The sequence below is a fragment of the Sinohyriopsis cumingii genome, chromosome 5, assembly GCF_028554795.1.
Source record: "Sinohyriopsis cumingii isolate HCF-2022 chromosome 5, ASM2855479v2, whole genome shotgun sequence".
NCBI lineage: Eukaryota > Metazoa > Mollusca > Bivalvia > Unionida > Unionidae > Sinohyriopsis > Sinohyriopsis cumingii.
This window is the reverse complement of record NC_142965.1, coordinates 45,244,548-45,268,348: the sequence shown is the minus strand read 5'-3', so window position 1 is coordinate 45,268,348 and position 23,801 is coordinate 45,244,548. Positions and strand designations below refer to the sequence as shown.

The 23,801-nt window shown below is 34.4% G+C and overlaps 1 protein-coding gene across 3 annotated transcripts in view; it reads left to right on the top strand.

Annotated features, from left to right (window-relative positions):
• The window catches only part of LOC149799063 (intersectin-1-like), a 224,540-nt gene that overhangs the window by 160,116 nt on the left and 40,623 nt on the right, over positions 1-23,801 (top strand). For all 3 annotated transcript variants that reach the window (XM_089958036.1, XM_089958037.1, XM_089958035.1), the window contains exons 36-41: positions 968-1,075; positions 2,259-2,357; positions 8,926-9,093; positions 14,608-14,679; positions 16,335-16,478; positions 23,364-23,485. In XM_089958036.1, coding sequence (XP_089814162.1) covers positions 968-1,075; positions 2,259-2,357; positions 8,926-9,093; positions 14,608-14,679; positions 16,335-16,478; positions 23,364-23,485 — 713 coding nt within the window. The remainder of the gene's footprint in view (positions 1-967; positions 1,076-2,258; positions 2,358-8,925; positions 9,094-14,607; positions 14,680-16,334; positions 16,479-23,363; positions 23,486-23,801) is intronic.

The following is a 23,801-nucleotide window of genomic DNA, read 5'->3' as shown; positions in this document are numbered from 1 at the left end:
AGTTGTTACATGTGAATGAAAGTTTTTCAGAATATAGTTCTCAGTTGTGACCAGTTACATCTAAGGTTTCTTTCTTGACTTGATGGAAAATTTCAATGTTGTTCCAAATATAATATACCAGTCGACAGTCTCAACAATATACTAGTCTGTTTGTCTTAATAATATGCCAGTCTGCAGTCTCAATAATATACCAGTGTCTAGTGTTAATATTCCAGCCTACAGTTTTGACGATATAACAGCCTTAAAATATACCAGTCTACAGCCTTAATATTATACCTGTCTACAGTCTTAATATTATACCAGTCTGGTGTCTCAGCAATACAACTCTATATTCTCCATGGTATACCAGTATGTGTTAACTTCACACTGCATGTATCTGATTCCATCTTGAGTTGCAATTAAACAAACCACTACAGCAGATTGTTTTCTCGCAAGCTGATACACTTTATCATTTTTAATGACCCATAGCATTGCTTCCAGAATGCACAGTTCAAAAGTGGCAACTGGTTTATTGATCATGAAGATACTGCAAAATGAGAATAAATTTCTGTTTTTATTAGGAAGAGATACCAAGCATGACTGCTTGATATATTTCCTTAACTTTTTCACATTCTTAAGATGTTTGCTCAGGTTGATGTAACTGTTTGTTCCAAAGTATCTCTTTTTCATGAGATAAAATGCAGATCTCCTTCTTCACTTTCTTTTACATTGCAAAATGAATAACTAATTCCCTCAGAGACATTTTCTTCCCATAAAAAGGTCATTTAAGTCAACTTATCCTATTTTTGAGCTTAAATTTAAGGATATGACAAATATATATGCAGTTCACCAAATAAAAATGAACTTTTTGAAAATGAATTTTGGAAATAATTTTCTAATGCTGTCAGGCAAGACAATAACGGTCTGGAACAGTTATCACATTTTTGTCATCTGTAATGCATCACAGAAATGTCCTTTTTATTCACAGTTACCTCATATGAGTCCCTACATCCGGTTCTGTAGCTGTCAGCTTAATGCTGCTGCCTTGTTACAACGCCTTTCAGAAAGCAGGCCACTCTTTAACGAGATTCATAAGGTAGTGTAAATAGTTACATTCATCATCATCTGTCTTATCTGTCCTCATTATTGTCTGTCTAATCTGTCCATCTCATTGTCTGAATATCTGTCTGTGGATAAGCCTGTTAATATCCACAATTTATTTACATTAAAAAATATCTTGCAGTAAAAAATAGTCCCCAAGTTAGGACGAAGACCATGTTTGAGGCCTTTTTGATTTGCATTAAAAAATATCTTGACATAAAAAAAGAGTCCCCAAGTCAGGATAAAATCCATATGATTGTGAGGCAGGAAAAGGCTTTTCTGCCTTGGCATTGTGACTCAAAGGCTTTTCAATGTTGATCAGAAATGTGAGAAAATAGATTCCTTCATCTCAAGGTTGGAATGTTCCTATCCATCATCAATGAATAATGAAGGATTTTTTCTTCAGATTCCTGGCTACAAAGCATTGTTTATGCACAAATTGTAACCCTGTTAGTACAGATAAAGTATATAAAGGACAAACTGTACATTAAAAATGTTTCCATATTTAAAAAGAGGGGAAAATATTTGCTTTTCACACAAAAAATTTGAAATAATCATGGAAATGAGGTTTAAATACAGATGGCTGGCTTGATAACTACTGAAATTAAAGTGATAAAATAACATATATATGATGATGCCATGCAATCAAGTCAAATTGATTATGAGCCATTCAGAACAAAAATCAAATCATTTGATGTCATGTGCTGTTAAAAGACAGTCTTGTGATGTTAGACAGTTGTGTGATGTTAGATAAGTCATGTGATGACAGATAAGTCATGTGATGTTAGATAACAGTCATGTGATGTTAGAAAACAGGTGTGTGATGTTAGATAACAGTCATATGATGTTAGAAAACAGTTGTGTTATGTTAGATAACAGTCATGTGAGGGTAGATAATAGTCGTGTGATGTTAGATAACAGTCATGTGATGTTAGAAAACAGTTGTGTGATGTTAGATAACAGTTATGTGATGGTAGATAATAGTGATGTGATATTAGATAATAGTCATGTGATGTTATAAAACAGTTGTGTGATGTTAGATAATAGTCATGTCATGTTAGACATAAGTCATTGGATGAAAAAGTAGAGATATTCTCCAGTGTTGTGAACTACACAGTGATCATACACATATCAGAATGTGAGAAACCATATTGTGTGATTATTTTTTTTCCCTTCAGAAATGTGTTCAGAATCCGAAAACTAAGGGAATGCCTCTCAGCAGTTTTCTTCTCAAACCAATGCAAAGGATCACAAAATATCCACTTTTAATAGAGAAGGTATGTAGCAATCAGTTAAACTATTCAGATATGGTTTTAATAAATAATAATAATAATTTATTTATTTATATATTTATTGAGGGTAATACAGTTAGCATGTATTAAACTTCACAGAAACTCATATCAGTATTAATATATCAGAGAAAAAATATCTATCAGAACATGTACATATGAAATATGGTATGCACATTCAGAGTTAAGATATGGTCAGTTAAGAAAGGAAGATATAGAATCTATTTTATAGATTAAAGGTGCAAAGGTTATTGCTAGTAATTTTTTTACATAAAAACACATGCAAACAAACACATGATTATTTGATACAAAAATACAAATATTATGAACTTAAAAATTGTATGACAGTTATGTTTTTTTATAATAATAAAGTGATACAAGTTCAGAAGTGGATATTAATCTAATGACCATGATATATTACAAGATGAATTTAACATCAGTGCAATGGCTAAAATACAACATGAATTTAACATTAGTACAATGACTAAGTACTTGTAAATTGTATATAATATTACAAGATGAATTTAACATTAGTACAATGACTAAGTACATGTAAATTGTACATAATTTTACAAGATGAATTTAACATCAGTACAATGACTAAGCACATGTAAATTGTATATAATATTACAAGATGAATTTAACACCAGTGTGATTACTGAAATACATTTAATGTCACATGCAACACATTAGTAGTAATAAATATACAGTGTGACCCCGCTATAGCATGCTCCGTTATAACACAGATTCGGATATAACACGGTGGTGATGTGGCTCCCAAAATTTCATATACCTGTATTTTTCTCATACATGAAAAAAAAAATCTTTCTTAAAAGTACACAAAAGAAACGTAAAAGGTTTATTATCATTTTGGGGGAAGAGATCGCGTATAAATAATACAAGATGATCGTGGCATGGCTCCTAAAATTTTATATGTATTTTTCTCATAGACAAAAAGTTTTTTCTTCTTAAAAGTACGAAAAATAACATGTAAAAAGTTTATTCTGGGATCATATAAGGCTTCTCCAATGTCGCAAACTTGGATTTTTTTCCCTTGTTGGCGGCACATTATACCATCTGGCAATTTTTTCTTATTGGTGACATTGTTGGCTGTTTAAACTTGTATATATAACCATTAGTTTGGAGTGGAGAGGCCTTATGGAAGGAAGCCGCAAACAGGATATAAAATGCACTGAAATTTATCTATTGTTACATAAAAAAATTCTTTATCCATATTGAAAACCATCTAAACAGTGTATTGTTATATCATAATCCACTTATTTTGACATCTAGCATGAGTACTGTATGTTGTGAGATATCCACTTTTTTGTTGTTGACATTTCCGATAGCGGAGATCAACCAGACGCATTATCTCGTAATCTATGTTTTGTCGGATTTTCAGCCACTCGCTAGTAAATAATATATTTACAAAGACTGCCATTTGCATGTGGACAGTAAGTAAAATTCCTCTTCTTTTCTGTAAGAATTAAATCCTTCAGGACACCCCTTTGTTAAATTTCTGACACATGCATGGAAGGCAGCATCACACTGCTACTACAAATGTAAAAAAAAATGGTTTATTCAATAGGCAGGGAGGAACAGTATTTTTCATTTAATATGCATCAATTTAAGATGCTAACTGTGCAGATGAAGCACATATTTTACCTCCCACATTTATTACCTATCCCCCTTGCAATTTTTTGTTGTTGATACATGCGTCATTTCTTTAGGTAACTGAACCGGTTGCTTATAACATGGTTTGGTCTATAACATGGTCGGGTTCTATGGCTGCCAACTACCGTGTTATAGCAGGGTCACACTGTAATTATAGGGTCTTTTTTATAGACTATGGTTTTAAAAAAATGGTACTAGATGAGTTAAAGGTCATAGTGGCAGTTGATTCCATTATATTGCAACTGACAAAAGGAAACTTTTTCCATACCGAAACTGCTCCGGTGGCCTAGTGGTTAGAATGTCCGCCTCAGATGCAGGAGGTCGTGTGTTCGATCCCCGGCTGAGTCATACCAAAGACTTACAAAAACGGTACTAATAGCTGCCTCACTTGGCACTCAGCATCAAGAGGTTAGTGTTAGGACTGGTTGGCCTAGTGTCAGGATGATGTGACTGGGTGGGACATCATGCTACATGTCTGTGATATGATGTCCCAGTGCTAGACATCACTATAAACTGTCACACTGCAGACATCGTAGCAGTGTGACTGAAAAATTGTTAAAGCTATGTTAAAAATCCAAATCACACAGACACACAGTTTCCATGCCATATATAATCACATAGAAATCAGAGCCTATTACAGACTGCACACACCCAGACTTACCATCACATAATGCAAGTCTGGCAGATTTGAGTCTGTGCAGTTTGTTAGGACTAATCTGTAGAAGAAACAACACAGATCCTGATATTCCAAAACATGTTACTGCAGATCAGGGTCATTGTTGTTGCATTTGGGTGTGAGTTATGGGTGGGTATATATGATAACTCTATGTTTTGGGTTGCGATACCTTGTATTAAGTAGATTAATTTGGCAACTCTTCTCATGTGGTAGGGTTTGAGTCACTGATATATCTTGGAATTTCTATCGAATGTGTCGTTGATCCTTCTTTTTTACATTTGTAAACAATTAAATACTTTTAATACCATATATAATTGCTTTTAAGATGAATATAAAGCAAACTGCAGAGACCCAGGTCAGCAATCACATAATGCATCGGCAGATCTGGGCCTGTGCAGTTTGTTAGGAGTAATCATTAGAACAACAACATAAATCCAGATCAGGAGAATCTTTATGCTTTTACAGATTAGGATCTTTGTTGCTTGCACTTTGACTCCACTTATAAGCAAGCATATATGGTATTTGACTCTGTGAGTAATTTTCGTCAGTCTTAATTCTTTACAAAGAGGATCAGATAAAAACGGTGTTCAACCTTAAATATAGGCCTAACTGCTCTTGTTTGCAGTTTCAGGATGTGATCTAGATTTTTCTTAGAACTGTAAATAGTAAATAATCAAGTAAAATATAACCATTACAAAACAGTTTTTCTGCATTCTAGATTTAAGGTGTGAGGAAACTACTGAACAAGTTAATGAATGTGATTGATCATATTTACCATTTCGTGTGCCATTTAAACTAGTAATAGGTGTGTTGAAGATTTATCATTTCATTTATATGCATGTTCCTTTGTGCTGTCTGAATAAAAGCTTTAAAATTCAATATTGTCACACCCATTACGAACAAGAGTTTTTGGTGTATGCCATGAAAGATACTTCTTAGGTCTTAGGATGGTAAATATCAAACTTAATCAGCTGATTGGAAATGTGTTTTTCAGACAATTTAAACAGTGTGGGTTACATAAGAATTGCTACATTAGCTTTACCACTACTTCCGTGCACTGGTGTAACATATTTTAAAACCTATCAGAATTTTCCCCATTTTTGTTGTTGTTGCAAATATATATCAGAGAACACACTATAGTCGATACTCTTAACATTTTAGCCCAGTGTTGTCATTGCCAGCATATTTGTTTACATTGAGTTGCTTTCTATTTTCTTCCATTTTGTATAACTTTCCTCATGCAATCTTAAAATTTGTGGGAGGTTGTGGGTACAAACCCCAGCCAAGTCATTCCAAAGACTTTTAAAAATGGTACTGACAGCTGCCTCGCTTGGTGCTCAGCATAAACAGGTTAGTGTTAGGACTGGCTGGCCTTGTGTCAGGATAATATGACTGGATGAGTCATCAAGCTGCATGTCTTCAGCATGATGCCTCAGTGCTAGACATCACTATAAACTGCCACAATGCAGATGTCATAGCAACATGACTGAAACATTTTTTAAGCCAAGTTAAAAATCCAAATCACACACACACACACGCAGAGTCTTAAATTTTAATAGCTGTAATACAATGCCTGCTGCTATTGCATTGCTTACATTTTACTGGACACCATTTCCCAAGTCCAAGCTAAATGTTCCCTCCTTGTCAGTATGGTCTGGTTGCATGTAACTTTTAAGTCACTTAGATTTTCTACACTGGAAGGGAAAATAATTGCTTAAATATTTTTACAGCAATGTATGCCTTAGTTTAATTATTATTCCACTGTCAAGTAAAATCTCATTAACATTAGAAACATTTGATGGCGATGAATACTCTTTAACTCTGTATTGTCAGACATGTGGCAATAAAGAAGCACATGATAATCGAATAGCAATGGGGTTTTTTTTCTCTGAAAAATCCATTAAAAGTTGGCACTCAAATGAAGATAGCTTTTTAAGCCTCATTGTTTTCAAGTACAGTATATACTCTCATACAAGCCAAGTCCAACTGCAAACAACATAGACCTTGATCTACCATCACATAATGCAATGACATATCAGGGTCTATATTTTTTTGTATTACTGTTCACTCCTAAGAAATTGCATAGACCCCAATCCATTGGCACATTATACCATGCCAGAGCTGGGTCTGCAGTTTGCAGATGATCTCTGCTTTTAAGTAATTATATTGGTTGGTTTAAAGGAAGGTACGAGAAGTAGAAGGCATTATCAAGACAGGGTTCATTATTTTGCTTTATGACATATTTTGTTCTTCAATAATATCCATTAATGCTGTGCAGTAAAACTTGTCTTAAAAGACCACTTATTTGGAAAACCCTGACATTGAGGAGCGGCAGCTTAATTCACAGACTTTCTGAGTCACATAATGACATATTTTTGAGAAATATTATTTTATATTCGTAGAAAAGGTGACCTATGTTCATGATGTAAATCAGATCATTTAAAAAGAGGGAAAATGTCAATTCAAGTTCGCTCTAAGCATGTTTTCTTATATTTGATTATTTCAGAGGAAATTCTTGAAAAATAGGTTTTACTCTGCATATGTAATTATGGTTAAAAAAAATTATATACATTTTTATTTTATTTTTCATGCATTCTTTAAATGTGGAGGACTTGTTACAATTACATATAAAACTAAGATGAAAGATGCCTGATAAGAGACTGAATTTTAATTCTCTGGGAAAATTATGTTTACCCCTGGGCATGTAAATTACACTGGAGAAAACGGAAAGCACTTTTGTATAAATTACACCTTAGAATTACAAGCACTCAAGAATTTTTTTAAAGTATATTAAAGTATGTTAGTATTTATTAAAATTAGTACCTTTATGAAGCATGTCCAGCTGCACTTAGTGTTTTGCCATATCTCAGAATTCACTGGCAGATCATGATCTATTTATTTTGCTTGACATCGTTACAAGAGTGAACAACATAGACCGAGATCATTCAGTGTATTATGGGATAGCAGGTGTGGGTCATTCAGTGAATTATGGGATAGCAGGTGTGTGTCATTGCTGTTACAGTTACGTTCACATTAGTACATATTGAAATCTTATACATTTCAGTAAAGTAAATTGCCTGCAAAATTTTGAAGTATTTAACTTTAAGAAAATTTATATTTTTTTCTTTTTTTTTTCAATCATACAATCCAAGAAATCCTAAATCATTTTTAAAATTCATAAACTGATGTGCATGTTTTTGCGCAACTCTTAACATGTATGTCAAGTTACAGTCAATACATTGAAAAGTATTTGAAAAATTATTCTACCGCATATTGTCGATCAAATAATAACTGAATGAGTGTCTAAAAATTCATCTAATTGGCACAGGATGAAAACCAAGGATTTGTTTTATCAAATATTCAAAGAAAAGTGTATTTCTCTATCAGATACTCACAGAAAATATTATTTTGCTGCAATAATTTTTTCAATATGACTTTGTCATTGAGATCACAGGTTTTCCACAACAAAATGCTAGTACAGCCAGTTTACAGCAGGTTATAAAATGCTAAAGACTTCCAACAGTTGACTTTATCATTTTTGTTCATGTGACTGTTATTGTAATCATTAAAATGGTAGAAGAATGCTTCTTTTTCATTATTTAACAAGAGACAGAAATTTTAACCACTTCGTTTTGCATCCAGTCTTGACATAAGTTCAAAGCAAAATTATACACCAAGGCAAAAAGTGACCTTATAATGTAATGACCACCTCATTTGAAACCAGGCAGTAAGCATTAATTTACAAAAATGGACTTTAAGAAATAATGACTTGTAATGGGTGTCTATTTCAACAAACAAATACCTGACACTTGTAGATTATTTAAAATTACAAGATTCAAAGCAGGTAATTAATTATCATTTCAAATTGATACCTCATTTCAAGTCATGTTTATTCTGATACAACAAATAAACAAAATTTGACTTGTTTACATGGATTTCACTCTCTGTTGACCTAGTACTACAGCATACTTGCATCTTTCTTGTATCTATTGGCTGCATACTCATTTGATGACATCAAGATATTTTAAGTTACAGGGAATTAATGGTTGTGGTATGTGCTGGCCTCTACTATAGACATCTATTGTGTAAGAGAAAATCCTTATTTTCTCAGCATTATACATGTACATGGAAATGAAATGGATTCATGTCAGAATAATATTTTTGAGAATTCTAGTAATAAGAAACAAGATCTTCTTTTCTTTACAGATTTTGAAATACACACCAGAAGGACATCCGGACCATCAACATTTGACGGAAGCACTTGCAAAGGCTGAAGAACTGTGCAATCAAGTCAATGAAGGGGTGCGGGAAAAGGAGAACTCAGACAGACTGGAACAGTTGCAGAAGTTAGTTGTATGTGATGGACTTCCAGAGGTAACAAAATCTTTAGGTCTTTGAGTATTTAACAGTAATAGAAAATATATTAAAACCAGTATGTAGTCAATGGTGAAGAGTCTTATTCATTTTTTCCGTTATAAACTAGCATGATATACGTTATTACCATATATATTTCATCATATTATATAAACAAACATGTCATTTTAATGTGAATATATCCACTGTTCATGCTGGACAAGAAAAATATCATATATATTATATACCAGTCTCGTTCCAGAATTAAGGCTTTGAAGATTCAACTCAGCTTTTCATCATGACCCCACCCACCCCTGTTTAAGTTCAACTTGACTTGAATCATATTTATTAGTTCATGAAAAAGCAGCATTTTGAGAATGATAAGATTGGGATTACTTAATCTGTTGCAGTAAGTTCTAATGTTTACTTTTAATAAACTGTTTTACTGTATCAGACCACAGAAGCAAGTCAGCTCAAGCAAGATTACATGCTATTTATGCACTGTCAATACAGAAGATGTAACTTTATACAGAAGCAAATGTTTTTGAGTGATATATCTTGTGCAGAAATGATTTACATTTCTAAAAGCTAAGATAGATTCAGTTGATTGCTTTATCTCTCAAAATGGTCATTTTTATTGATAGTATTATTATTCCTATAGCATTATTATTCCTATATGAAGATACTATAACAACCAAGCATGGACCTGATCATGCTACAGCAGAGTATGACACCATAGATAAATACACTTTTCAACCTATGACTAAGAAGGAGAATGTGGGAAACTTGTACTCTTGATTTCTTGTCAGCCATAACAAAAGATGATTCATTTATTAACACATCAATACAATTTTTAATCATAATCATAACTGTCTTCTTGTATTTATACAATGGCTAGAATATTATGATTGTCTTGATGTATAGGTCTACACATGATAATCTCATGCTAGGTCATGGTAAGTATTACTGTGTTAGTAATCACTTCTGCACAAGATATATCACTCAATTCAAGTTGAACTTAAACAGGGGTGGGTGGGGTCATGATGAAAAGCTGAGTTGAATCTTCATTATATTAGTACCACTTTTGAAGAATTCAAATTATATGAGGTTTACTATGTTTGGATTCATTTGCAATAAGTTTGCTATGGAAGGAAAATATGACTTAGTTGTAATTTGTTAAAGGTAAAATCTGCAAGGAAAACGCTTGTTTGACTTGGTAATACAACTATGGCATAGTAGTTGTTTGGATTAAATGGAAATAAATCAGCATTAAAGTGAGTGTGTCATGTCAGTGAGGATAACACTCAGAATGACTTGACATGAAAGACAATAAATTAGTATGCAGCATTAGGTTAATCAGGTGTTGAGTAGAATTGAGTGTGTCATGTCAGTGAGGATAACACTGACAATGACTTGGACAAACTAGTGAATCATGACTTAATCAATTTGTATGAAGCATTCGGTTAATCAGGTGTTGAGTAAAATTGAGTGTGTCATGTCATTAAGGATAATACTCAGAATGACTTGACATGAAAGACAATAAATTAGTATCAAGCCTTAGGTTAATCAGGTGTTGAGTAGAACTGAGTGTGTCATGTCAGTGAGGATAACACTGACAATGACTTGGACAAACTAGTCAATCATGACTTAATAAATTCGTATGAAGCATTAAATTAATCAGATGTTGAGTAGAATCAAATTTAACATGTCATGTCAGTGAGGATAACTCTTACAATGACCTCCATATCCTAGGCTCTTTTGAAAATTCTGGAGTTATGTTTATGATGTGTTGATTAATTACTGAGTTGAATTTAATATGTCAAGTCAGTGAGGATAACTCACAATGACTTGAACAATCAAGTTTTGAAAATTCTGGAAAATTATGTTTTTCAAGTTTCTAATTAAACTTGTACAAGGTGTACAGTGTTGTCATGGAAATCACTGATGATATAATGTAAGCAAATAAATTATCTGTTTGCAGCATGACAAAATTCTCACACAGAATCAAAAGAAAAATAGATCCCATTCAGTATAGAATTAAATCATAAAGATGTAGATAGGTTGATAATGTAATTTAAGACAGAAATTACTAAATAGAATAAATTATTAATCAGTGAGGAGACAGACATTTTGACCATACAACCTTGTTATAATAATTTATAGTTTGCTTATAAAATAAGTTAGAAAAGGATAGAATTCATTTAATTTGGAAGAGAAAGAGAGATGGAAAATTCCTTAAATAAAAAGTACTTTGTACTTAAATAAAAAAATGTTCTGTCCAAAATATCTAGAATTCCAGAAAAGGAATAACCTAAACAAATAATAAATAAAGCAACTCAAGAAACTCATAATCTAATTGTGATATCAATAGTTTCAAAGCTACTGAGTGAAATCACTCATGCAGTCCACAACACCTCATATACTTCTGATAAAACCTACAACCCACAAAATCACAAACCCCATAAAACCCACTAAGTTTGTTAGAATCTTCTAACAAGCATGAGCTACTATCATGGCAACAGAACCTTTAAAGTAAATTTCCACAAAAATTCTATACAGAAATTACCAAGTTGATATTTTACAGTTTACTACCATCAAATCCTATTAACTCGGATAAAATGAAATCTATTTGTCTTTCTTGATAGCAACATGTTCACCAATGTTACTAATACTGAACACTACCAATGAAGACTGCATAACAAGGAAAATCAACATATGATCATAGCAAGTAAAATAAGGAAGAGAAATCACAAATTAAATGGAATGACCTATCAAAACTGACCATTGAGATCTATAAATATTAATTAGGTATTATACAGACTGAAATGAAGATAGATATTGGTCAAATTATCAAGGATGCCAACTACTGTGTTGAATACTCGGTATTTTTCGATAACTGTCAAAACCCGTAGACCATACTAACTGACAGTAATTTGAAGAAGAAAACTTAATATGAAATTAATGTTGACTTAATATGTGACAAATTTGTCATTAATGCATTGATTAAAGAAAATTATTAAGACTGCATTTGGTAGCTATTATATAAAGTCTTTATCCAGGACTGAATACTGTACTCCAAAATTGAAGGCTGCTACAATATTTGTATTTAAATGCCACATGGCATGATTGGAAATTGTGTATTTTCATGTTGAAATATAACAGCTAATTTTTTTACATGTAAAAATACAGGAATGATTTATATAACAAACATACACCAATAATTTTTCAGTATTTCACTCTTAAGTGTATAATAATTAGCAATCTGGAATTTTCATTGTCCTAATTACATAGGTTCTGCTGTGAAGACCCATCCATGCTGTTAAAAACAAAAGATATATTGTTGATTGGAAGTAGCCATTTAAACAATACACAGTTCAGGGTTTATTGTAAAAAGTGGTAAATAAATAATCTTTAGCATAACAGGGGCAAATCTCAGCACACTGTCCCAGCCAAGCTCTTTTTTGCATATGATGAATACCTCTGGAAGAGGGTATTGGAGGAGTTTGTAGAGTTGTAAAGATGTTTCCTGTGTCGGTATTTAAATCAAAAGTTGAAAAATACAAGGTATACAGGGACAGTGATAACCAAAAGTCAAGAAGTCTGACCCTGACACAAAATTCAGTGATGGATGGAATTGGGAATTTCGTCGGTTGGAATCAAGTTCAAAGGACAAGAAAATGGTTTCTGCCCATCCTGTGAAGCTGATCTTAAAATCTGCTATGGTGACAGGAATGACTATGCATTATGCAGCTTATTAAAGGATATTATAACTGACAACAACTACACAAATAGTAAAGCTCATTTTTAAAATCTGCATTGGTGGCAAGATTTCATGCAGTATATTAAAGTATATGAAACATGAAAACAAATATGCCATTCACTGGATCCATCTGTAAAGAATTTTGGATAAAATGTGGATAAAGAGTATGTGCAGAGAAACTGTTTTCCAACTTTATAGCCAAACATAATCTCCAGCTTACAGTAGCAGATTATTTTCAGATCTAGTTAAAATAATCTTCCCTGGCTCAGAAATTTCACAAAAGTTTCTATACAAACAGATAAAAACTGCTCACTTAGTGACCCAAGCTTTGGGTCCTTACTGGGATAAAAAGTAGAAGAAATGTGCAGTAATGGAAAATTTGCCTTTTCATTTAAAATCCTCCGTCTTTTGGAGTCAAACTCCCAATTAAATTTTGTAAAAATATCCTGCTTTGTCCTAATCTGACTCTCCTGCTCTGTCACGTGTATGTACAGGGCAGTCTTTCAGTCTGGGTTGTTTAGCAAATCCTTGAGATAAGCTTTCAGACCTCCTTTGTCTTGTGAAAACATAATGACTAAACAAGCTTAATGACTGAACAAGCTTAGTTGGCCACACCTTGATTGATTGTCTGACGAAGAAATATTCTGTAAACTAAACTTAATGCCCTTTAAATTTTACTTTATTAAGATGTCGAATTGTTTAATGGATAAACAAATCAAAGATACAGCAGTTTCATGATAGGGACTACTACTAATTGAAACTTTTCAAGTCAGATGATTGCTTTATAGCAGCCAGTATGCACAGTGGGAAGTGGGTCTGACGTATATGGGCATAATAAATGCACAGTGGGAAGTGGGTATGATGTATATGGGCATAACAAATGCACAGTGGGAAGTGGGTATGATGTATATGGGCATAATAAATGCACAGTGGAAGTGGGTATGATGTATATGGGCATAATAAATGCACAGTGGGAAGTGGGTATGATGTATATGGGCATAATAAATGCACAGTGGGAAGTGGGTATGATGTACATGGGCATAATAAATGCACAGTGGGAAGTGGGTATGATGTATATAGGCATAAGAAATGCACAGTGGAAGTGGGTATGATGTATATGGGCATAATAAATGCACAGTGGGAAGTGGGTATGATGTATATGGGCATAATAAGTGAATACATTTAAGTACAGACACAAATTTTGGCCAAAAACAAAGACATGAATGCATGGAACTTGCATACTGTACAGAGGGACAGCAATATTACATTCAGTGCCAGGCAGGGGTCAGAGCAAAGCTGCAAATCGTACTGAACAATGGCCCAGCTGACATATAGTATAACGTAGAATAGAAGAGAACTCAAACAGTATGCTGTGTAAGAAATGCTGCAAGTTATATGGCATGTTGGATGGTGGAGAGTTTGGCACTTTTGCAAAATAATTTTAACTTAAATACAGCATCCACAATGAAGAACGTCCAAAATGTGCTCAGTGAATGTAAGCAATACTGCCTCAGTGTTTGATCATGAGCTTCTATCCAGTTACAAGCTTAGTTTATTAACTGGATTGCTGTGTGAACATGTCTGGCAGAAACCAGCTATCAACATTGGGCACATCAAGGGGCCAGAAAAAGATGTGTTTAATCACTTAAATTTTTAATTAAACAAAAAAGCATTGACCAGTCAAATTTTATTTTATAAACCTGTTAGATATATAGAAAAAGTACCCATTACAGATTCTTGTTAAACAAAACAATTTTTTTCTTCATTTTCTTCAGAAAATCACATTCAACTCAGTGACTAATTGTCTGGGACCAAGAAAACTTGTACATTCAGGTGTTTTGTATAAGGTAACCAACATTTCTGTTTCTTTCTTTCCTTCCCATCAAGGTTTGTACTTTTTACCAAAGTCTGACTGAAAGAAGCTGGAAATTAATATATGTTTTTAACATTCACTAAGCTGTAAAATTCATGCAGCCTTATATAATCAAGCAGATTGGAAGAAATTTTTGGGGATATTGGTTATGTTTCTTTCACTTGTGAAACATAGGTGATACATAAGGATCACTCTTCTGACTGCATTGTTGCTATTGTAGGCATGATTTTGTCACAACTGCAAAGCATACATGAGACATAGGGATCTCTCTTCTGACTGCATTGTTGCTGTTGTAGGCATGATTTTGTCACAACTGCAAAGCATACATGAGACATAGGGATCTCTCTTCTGACTGCATTGTTGCTATTGTAGGCATGATTTTGTCACAACTGCAAAGCATACATGAGACATAGGGCCACTATATTTCCAGAAGGCTTACACTTTATTAAAATATTATATCGTATTATATTATATTATAGTATATTATATTATTATATTATATTATATTATAATATATTATACTATATTATATTATATTATATATCATATCATGTCATATCATATCTCATCTCATATACTTTTGCTTATTTATTCCTCATTACAGGCTGTTTGGAGAGTAAGGACTATTAATTGACAAACTTGCCAAATGAGACAGTAATTCAGTATAGATACACATGTAAATATTCATCAATAACATAATTTAAAACAGGGTATTAAATGATGACCTTCTATCCATCCACTCTTCCAATCAGACAGTAACTGTTTTACATCCTCCCTCACTGCCTGGAAATTCACCACACTAATTTCATAAGTACTTTTTATGGTAAATACATGTTAGAAGGGTAAAGGTTTTTCACTTTCTCGCCATGGGATCTGGGAAGAAGTCGTATATACAAGAGATTCTAAAATGTTACTGTTTCAAACAAAATGTGTGGCATTTATGCAGAGCAAGCTAATGAAGTTGCAGTAGTTAAAATTTCTCTTTCTTTGCACACAGACACCAGACTCACTGAAACTAATTGAATATTTTTTGTTTCTTTAATTTTACTTATTTATTGTTTGAAGCGATTCATGGATATTTTTGACATATTTTTATACAATATTGGAAATACTTTATGACTGCAGAGAATTATGGCAGTGATTCCCCTGAAATAACAAAGTACATAAGGGAACACTTAAATGTGCCCATATTTTAGAGGTGTAGTTTATATAGAGATTAAAACAGATGGAATCAGCTCAGAATAATGGTAAAACTTTCTTGAATCCTATGAGTGAAATAAATGTTAATTCTTCTGGGGTCACAGTATTATCTTTGGACCTTAAATATTGGACTTTTTATACAGAATTACCTTTGGACCTTAAATATTGGACTTTTTATACAGAATTACCTTTGGACCTTATATATTGGACTTTTTATACAGAATTACCTTTGGACCTTAAATATTGGACTTTTTATATTACTCATGACAAGATTTTGTTTCATTCACCCTACAACATTTTTCCTTCCTTCAAGGTCCAGTGACATAGAATGAAAACAGTTGTCATGGTGGGGAGTTGGAGATGCATGTTTGCTTTCAAAAACAAATCCTTTCTAGTATTCGAAAGTTTTAAAACTTTTCTTCATTTCAGTCCAAAAGCAACAAGGAACTGGTGGTATTTATGTTCAATGATTTCCTACTCTTGACACAAGCCAACCGTCCAGTGGGGAGCAATAGCAGTCTTCAGCAAATCTTCACTCCTCGCAATTCGATGCATTTCAAAATGTACAAAACTGTGAGTATTACAAGTTTTATTTTATCCAATGTGGAGGGAGCATACAGCATTAGCATTGTTCTTCATCCTTCTGTTACACCTTGGATAGTTTTGCATTTAGATACATTTTTCAAATATCGTAAGTTCCACAGTCATACAACTTAGTACATGTTTTCTGGCAGGTATCACACTTCACTCAAAAGTAGTTTGCTGTGATCTAATCTCAACACTGTAGAGACTGGTTAAGCTTTTGTGTCCAGGTCAGTTCCTCAGATATTGTTTGCCCCAGAGATGTGCAGTGTGGTAGTTGAATATATCTTGATGAGTGCAACAATACAACAAAATGTGATCTATGCCACCTACATTTAATGCTTCAGTAACGTTGGTTAAGTATTGCTTTTAGGCCAGTTTCTTGTGCATTTTTGATTATGTGGTGTTGTAGCCTATATTTTGTGTGTGTGGTAAAACATTCTTATTAAAAGCAAGTCACTGACCTATATTTCACACTTCAGTGACTTTAAGTTTTACGTTTACAGTATATCGGTTTCTGAGATATTTTTTTGCATGTTTATTTGCCTTGCTAAGTATAATACTTTCTTACCAAAAGCAGATCACTGTGATCTGTTTTCAAGTTTTGCACTGAATTCAATTTATCAGGCATTATTGATCACAGGGCATTTAACTTGCTGTGTGGATGTCTTGGTGAGTACAACACCACCATACCAAATTAGGTTACTGTGTGATATATATATATATCACACCTCATTGACTCTGGTTAAGCATTTCATTTATGTCAGTCTCTAATTCAAATTTGACAACATGGTTGTACAGAAGGGGGACAGCAAATAATCACTGAACACATTTCTAATTAGCATTTGGCTTAGAAAGTTATATCCTTACCTGATAAAGTCAGGTAAAGCTTCTTGGGGTGGGGTTACCAGAACCTAATGGCATATCTTGTCCATGGTGATGTAAGCTGAGCTGCTGCACCTCCACAAGGACACTTTGAAAGTGGATCACAGTAAAAACCATCTCAAGGCTGATCCCATGGAGGCAGAGACCTGCTTTGAAGCATTGTTCACCCATTTGGACCTACAGTGAAGTTCCTTAAAGAGGAGACACCCCAGTCCAGGAAACAATCCCATTTTAAGCCCCCTCTCTCTCCCATCTGTAGCTAGATTCAGTCACCTAAAAGACCCAGAGAGGGAGTTTGCAGGCCTCTCTCCATTTCTTTAAGCACACTGGGGGTGGGCAGACGAAGGGACTTCCTCCCTCTTCTGCCATGCATACCGCTTCCAACTATGCCCATGATAGCTTGAATAGCCCACCTTTCAAAAATCTGGTTAAGCATAACAGATAATGTGTGCATCATGTTTATTACAAAGGAAGGATACTGATTTCAGTCCCAGGAGCATCCATTCCTTGCCACAAGACAAATCTTGTACAGTGAAGAGGTGCACACCTTTCCATAGAAGGGCTCAGCAGACAGGATACTACACAACCAGTCTCCAGCTTTCTGCTCCTGGATTTTCCTAGTATCCAAAAATGGAAGAACCTTTCAAGATGGGGACGTCAGCTCCAGTCAGGAATGCTTTAAGATTTTTCCATTGGGCAGTCTCTGTCAAATTTCATGATGCTTTTCTGCACATCCTGATTTTTCCTCCTCAAGAAGCACCTCTGGTTTTGCCTGGACTGAGAGGTTTTTCAACTTTGGGCTCTGCTATTTGGTATTGCCTTCAAACCCAAAGCCTTTACCGGAGTGATGGGAATAGTGTACCTGAGGTCACTGGTAATCCTTATTGTCGAGTGTTTCAATGACTGGTTGATTCAAAATGGCCTCTTAGAGTCACTCAGACAAGATTTGTTCTGCTGTTCATCCATAATGACCTAAGTAGAATTCATCCTAAACCTAAGAGAAATCTGAATTGGTTCGATCTCAAGATTTCATATGAGGGGATAAATTTACTCACCAATAGAGGATTAGTCCTTGTCCCTCTGAACAGAATAGACAGAATCCTGGCACTTTGGGTGTGCTTCAATCTGAGACTTCATTGTTGAATCACTAATACGTATCCCTGCTGGAGACCTGGAACTCTGCAGTGGACTTGGTTCCACTAGAAAGACTGCACTTATTATTCCACCTCCAGTTTCAACTTATGGCAAAATGGAAGCAGCGCTGGGATTCCCTGTCAGTTGAGATTTCTCTTGGATCAGAATTTCACCACCACCTGAGTTGATGGGCAAATTAGGATTGGTTTCTGACTGGAGTCCCAATGCATTCCCTGGATGTCACTTCTATCTCTTCATGGACATGTCATATGGGGGGGGAACTCAATTGGAGCCAGAAGGGCTAGCTCTTAAGGGTGTGTTGTCCTGTGAAGACACTACCTTCCACATGAACAATCTATAAATGAGGTTGGTATTTTTTGCCTTACTGTGGTGCATCAATCAAATAAGGAGTCATTGTGTGATGGTCTCCTCTGACAACTCATCAAGAGTAACATGCCTCAGGTGAGCAGGAGGTATACATATTCCTTCTTCATGCATGGAGGTTTTGGAACCTCCTTTGCTGGGCAACCTCATAAGGGATTATCATCCAGGTTCATCATATTCCTGGCAAGAAGAATATTCTGACCATGAGAGGAAATTCAGTCCTCTGTACTAATTTGGGAAACCAGATGGCTGAAAGGTATAAGGCAGATGCCTTACAGATCACTCACACATCTCACCTCAGTCCATGTGAATTTGAGTCACAGCTTAGCCAATTCAGGTATGTGAGAAAGCTTGTTAGTAGCTTCTTGTTTGTCATTGATTCTTCTTTGGGTCTTTCTGGCTTCTTTCTCTACCAAATATACTGGCAGCCATATATAAGCCTATCATGTGCTGAAAATGGTGTTAAACACCACAAAACCCAAACCTTTACCAATTCATAGCAGAGTCCCTGTTTAAACTGTGTGGTCAATCATAATACATCTAGTATGGGTTCTGCACAGTAGGTTTAGTTCAAGACTATCTTGACCAAAGGTCCAGGTCATTAGACTTACTGGTCAATAAACACCAACATCAACCATGCCCTACTAGTGTTCACATAAAGGAGTCTTATAAGTTCAATGTACTGTTCATGGTATTCTTGTTTTACCGTATATACCTGCTTATAAATCAAGTTAAACAGCAAATAAAAAAATCCTGATTTGCCGTAGCATAATGCGCACGTGGATCAGAGTCTATGCTGCTTGTTCTACTGATTACTCTAAACAAATTGCACAGTCCCAGATCTACTGGCACATTATGCAATGGCAGATCTGGGTCTGTGCATTTTGCAGTTGAACTCATCTTATAAGAGTGCACATACAGTATATCATATGCTCTCAGTTCAACAGGTACAATTAATGATTAATTTGATATAAAGAGTAAAATAAATAATATTTTGACTTCATCATGGATTAATAGGTTGGCACAGAAACAGGATATCCTAGTCATGGTGCTAAATTATTTGTCTTTTGAGGGGCTCTTTTGAGCAAAAGACATAATGTAACTCCAAGACTGAAATTTCTGTGTTTCAGTGATCTACATGTTCATTTATTAGTTTTCTTACCCGTTTGATTTTAAAGAAAATATCAGTTCAATTCTGCTTTATGTGCAAACACTTTGTCCAGCATTATAACATAGATAAAGTGCATCATACTATATTATGACATCATGAAACCATCTCATGATGCCATGAGATGACCAGATCAAGTCAAGAGAAGTAATTGTCACAAATTCTAGAGATCTCTTTTTAACGTAGGTGAGAAAAATTTTACCTGCCTAGAAATATACACAATTATTGAGGTATTATACACTTAAAGAAGTTTTATCTCAGGTTTATCAAACTACTGATGTATTTTAGAGATTGAGTCTTTAAAACCACCACCTCCCCAGTAGAGGTAGTGGCCATATCATGGGGAGAAAGAAAAGGATTTACCATTTTTTTACATGTGTCTTGTGAATGCAAACAGCTGTCAAAAAAGATAGCTAGAGCTATGAATTTATATATTTTCATGGACATCAATCTTCATTGTTTTGCAGACATTTTCATTGGTTAAATTGATGGACTATTGAAGTCTGTGTTGCACCTTGGATCCCAAGAGCAACAGACATGGTGACCCCAGTCCTCCATATGTGGGGGACACACACAATTCGAAAGGGACAATGAAACATACTAGATACAACTCTTCCTCATTCTCATCTTATAATGGGATTCTGGATATAATGCGTTACCCCTATGACCCCCATGACCAAAATCATACCAGTGCATAACAGTATGGGTTGAAAGAAAACAAAAGTGAAGCTTAGTGTTATCTTTATTTCATTTTCAAAACAAATTTTCATAATTACCAGTGTTCTGCAGTTCATTATATAACACTGTTCTCTTTATTTCGTGGTTTGGTCTTGTTCTCACTTTAATGCAGTTCAGTACGAAACACAATTGCCATTTCTAGACCTTGACTTGCATGTTATACTGAGAGAGCTGTAATACTTATTGCATTTGTAGTGTTTCACAATTAAATGATATTATTTATTTTGACAGTCCTGCCACCTTAATGAATGTCATTTGAAGTGTCAGTATTTGACACTTGTATTATTGATGTAAATGTTTTATCATGTGCTCAAGTAACCCATAAAAACATTTTGCATGTTTGATTTTGTTGTTGTGGGGTTTAACGCCATTTTTCAGCACACAATAGGCTATACATGCCAGCCAGTATTAATGGTGGAGGAAGAACCTGGGAAAAACCTGGAAAGAACCACCGACCTACGAGAAGCTACTGGCAAGCTTTCTCACATACCCACACACTACCTGAATCCGAGACTCGAACCGGCACAGACAGAGGTGAGATGGCAGTGATCCGTAATGGAGAACGCTTTAGACCACTCGGCCATTCTGGGCCCCTTTGCATGTTTGAATATCTGGTTCACCTGAAAAAAATGCCACCATGGAATTTTTCATTCCAGATCATGTTGCCATTTAACATTGATGTTCACTGCATCAGCAATTATTATAATAATTCCCTTTTTTCTGAATTACTATTCTTTTCAAACTAAATGTTTTGATTAAATGCCAATGTATGTATTTTGGCAGGTTTTTCACCCAAAATTTAGTATCATTTCATCATTAAGTCAACCTTAAAACTACATTATACTGGTGGCCATCAGTGACTTTGCAATGCAACTCATGAGAACACTACAAATCTTCAATGTTTGATTGCCATAAATGTTATTTTAAGATGGAAATCAACAAACAGCTTAAAGTTTTTATTGCCTTAAGCAACTTTTGTGATCCAACATTGACATGGACAGACACATAGTAAAGATATATAGTACATGGATTTTTTAAAATATATATATATATGAAAAGTGCACCCATTGTGGGTACACAGGTTTTAAGATTTGGGGGACATAGGACAGGAAATTATTGGCAACCCATGACCCCATACTCAAGGTGAAATGCCGAGAAGGGGTACTGTTGTTCCCACAGAAAAAACATTGTTTGTTGGTTCTTTTTTTTAAATTTGCAGTTTGTTGTTGTTGTTGTTGTGGGGTTTAACACCATTTTTCAGCACACGATAGGCTATGCTTGGCGGCCAGTATTAATGGTGGAGGAAGAACCTGGGAAAATCCCGGGAAAAAACACTGACCCATGAGAAGCTACTGGCAAGCTTTCTCACATACCTACATTGGTCGAAATTTGCAGTTTAGTTCAACCATGAAATCCACAAAAATGTATGCCTCCACTGCAAACAACCAAGATCCTGATCAGCCATAGCATAATGTGCATGCAGATCAGAGTCTGTGTTTGTTCTACTGATAACTCCTAACCAGCTGCATATATTCAGATCTTCTGGCACATAATGCACCAACGGATCTGGGTCTGTGCAGTTTGCAGTTAGATTATATACAGTACATGTATATCATACCTTCTCAATTCAAAAATGTATTATTATTATTATTATTACTTTTATTATTTTTATTATTATTAATTCATAGTATTCTTACATAAACAGACATTTTATTGGTGTGATTTTATGTCATGAACCATTTTAAAGTACTGGATTTTAGGATAGTGTTAAATTTTGTTTTGAGAAATGAAGATGGTTTGTAAATAATAATTAAAATAATAATGGTCAAGTAATAATAGGCATAGATTCTAGTCTGCAAAGTTAAAATATTTTATGAAACACTAGGAGAGGAAGTGTTATACTTTGCCTGACATGTATGACATCTTTCTGTTTCCAAATTTTTTACAAACTATGCAGAATACTGTAAATGTCTTCCTTGATAACTTCACAAACAATGGGATCCCTCAACATCAACCACAGCATATGTGGGAATGTAAGATATGGAGGGATAGGGATGGGGCAAGGATGGGGTGCTAGCAACTTTCATTGATACATAAGAATGGTTGTACTACAAAAAAGGTCACCAATGGATTAATTGTCATATATAGATATTAGATCTGAATTAGACAATAAAATTCAATAGGATGCATTTCCCTGCATTTTTATTTGTTAATAGTTGTATGTTGTGCTATTTATTTAAAACTATTTTTGTTAAAGACAAGCATACAAAATATATTACAATTTGCAAATTAATGTGCACTAATTACCATTTTCATTGATGAAATGAGCAATATATCAAGCTTTCATTTTCAAGTTTTGATTACATTTTTAAATGTTAAGAAAGCTGGGGCCATTTTTTGCCTTTTCTATAATAGCACATCTATATCATATTTTTGGGCTTGATGGTTATCAGATAATGCTAAAATGAAGGAGTGATTTACTTTAGGACTAACCATTCCCTTTCAGACCTTATTACTGCTTAAGATCCTCTGCTCAGTTAAACACGTTATAATTCCTGTAATTCCAGCCTCTGGTTCTAAATGAAGTGATGATCAAGAAACCAACCGAAGACGATGCTGATCCATGTCAATTTCAGCTGAACCATGTTGACCGACTTTACCACTTTAAGTGTTCAAACCAGAATGAAAGGTAAAATGGGCCTTAGAGAGCTGGAATCATCACACTTACTTAGACCTTTTTTATATCCCAACTGCTTACAGCATGGGCAATCTTCATTTGTTACTGACTGTCCAACTGTCATGAGAAGTTTATTAGCAAAATTGCATACAAACTATTCAGTTTCGACAAATAGAATCTTGCCAGCATATTTGTATGCATATGTGGAAGACCTGATTTAGTGTTCATTTGATGGTTTCAGGAATTGTTCAAATTTAATAAAGGATTAACTGATTATGATTGGGTATTTATCAGTGTGTAAATTTTACTCAAAAATAAATACAGTCCA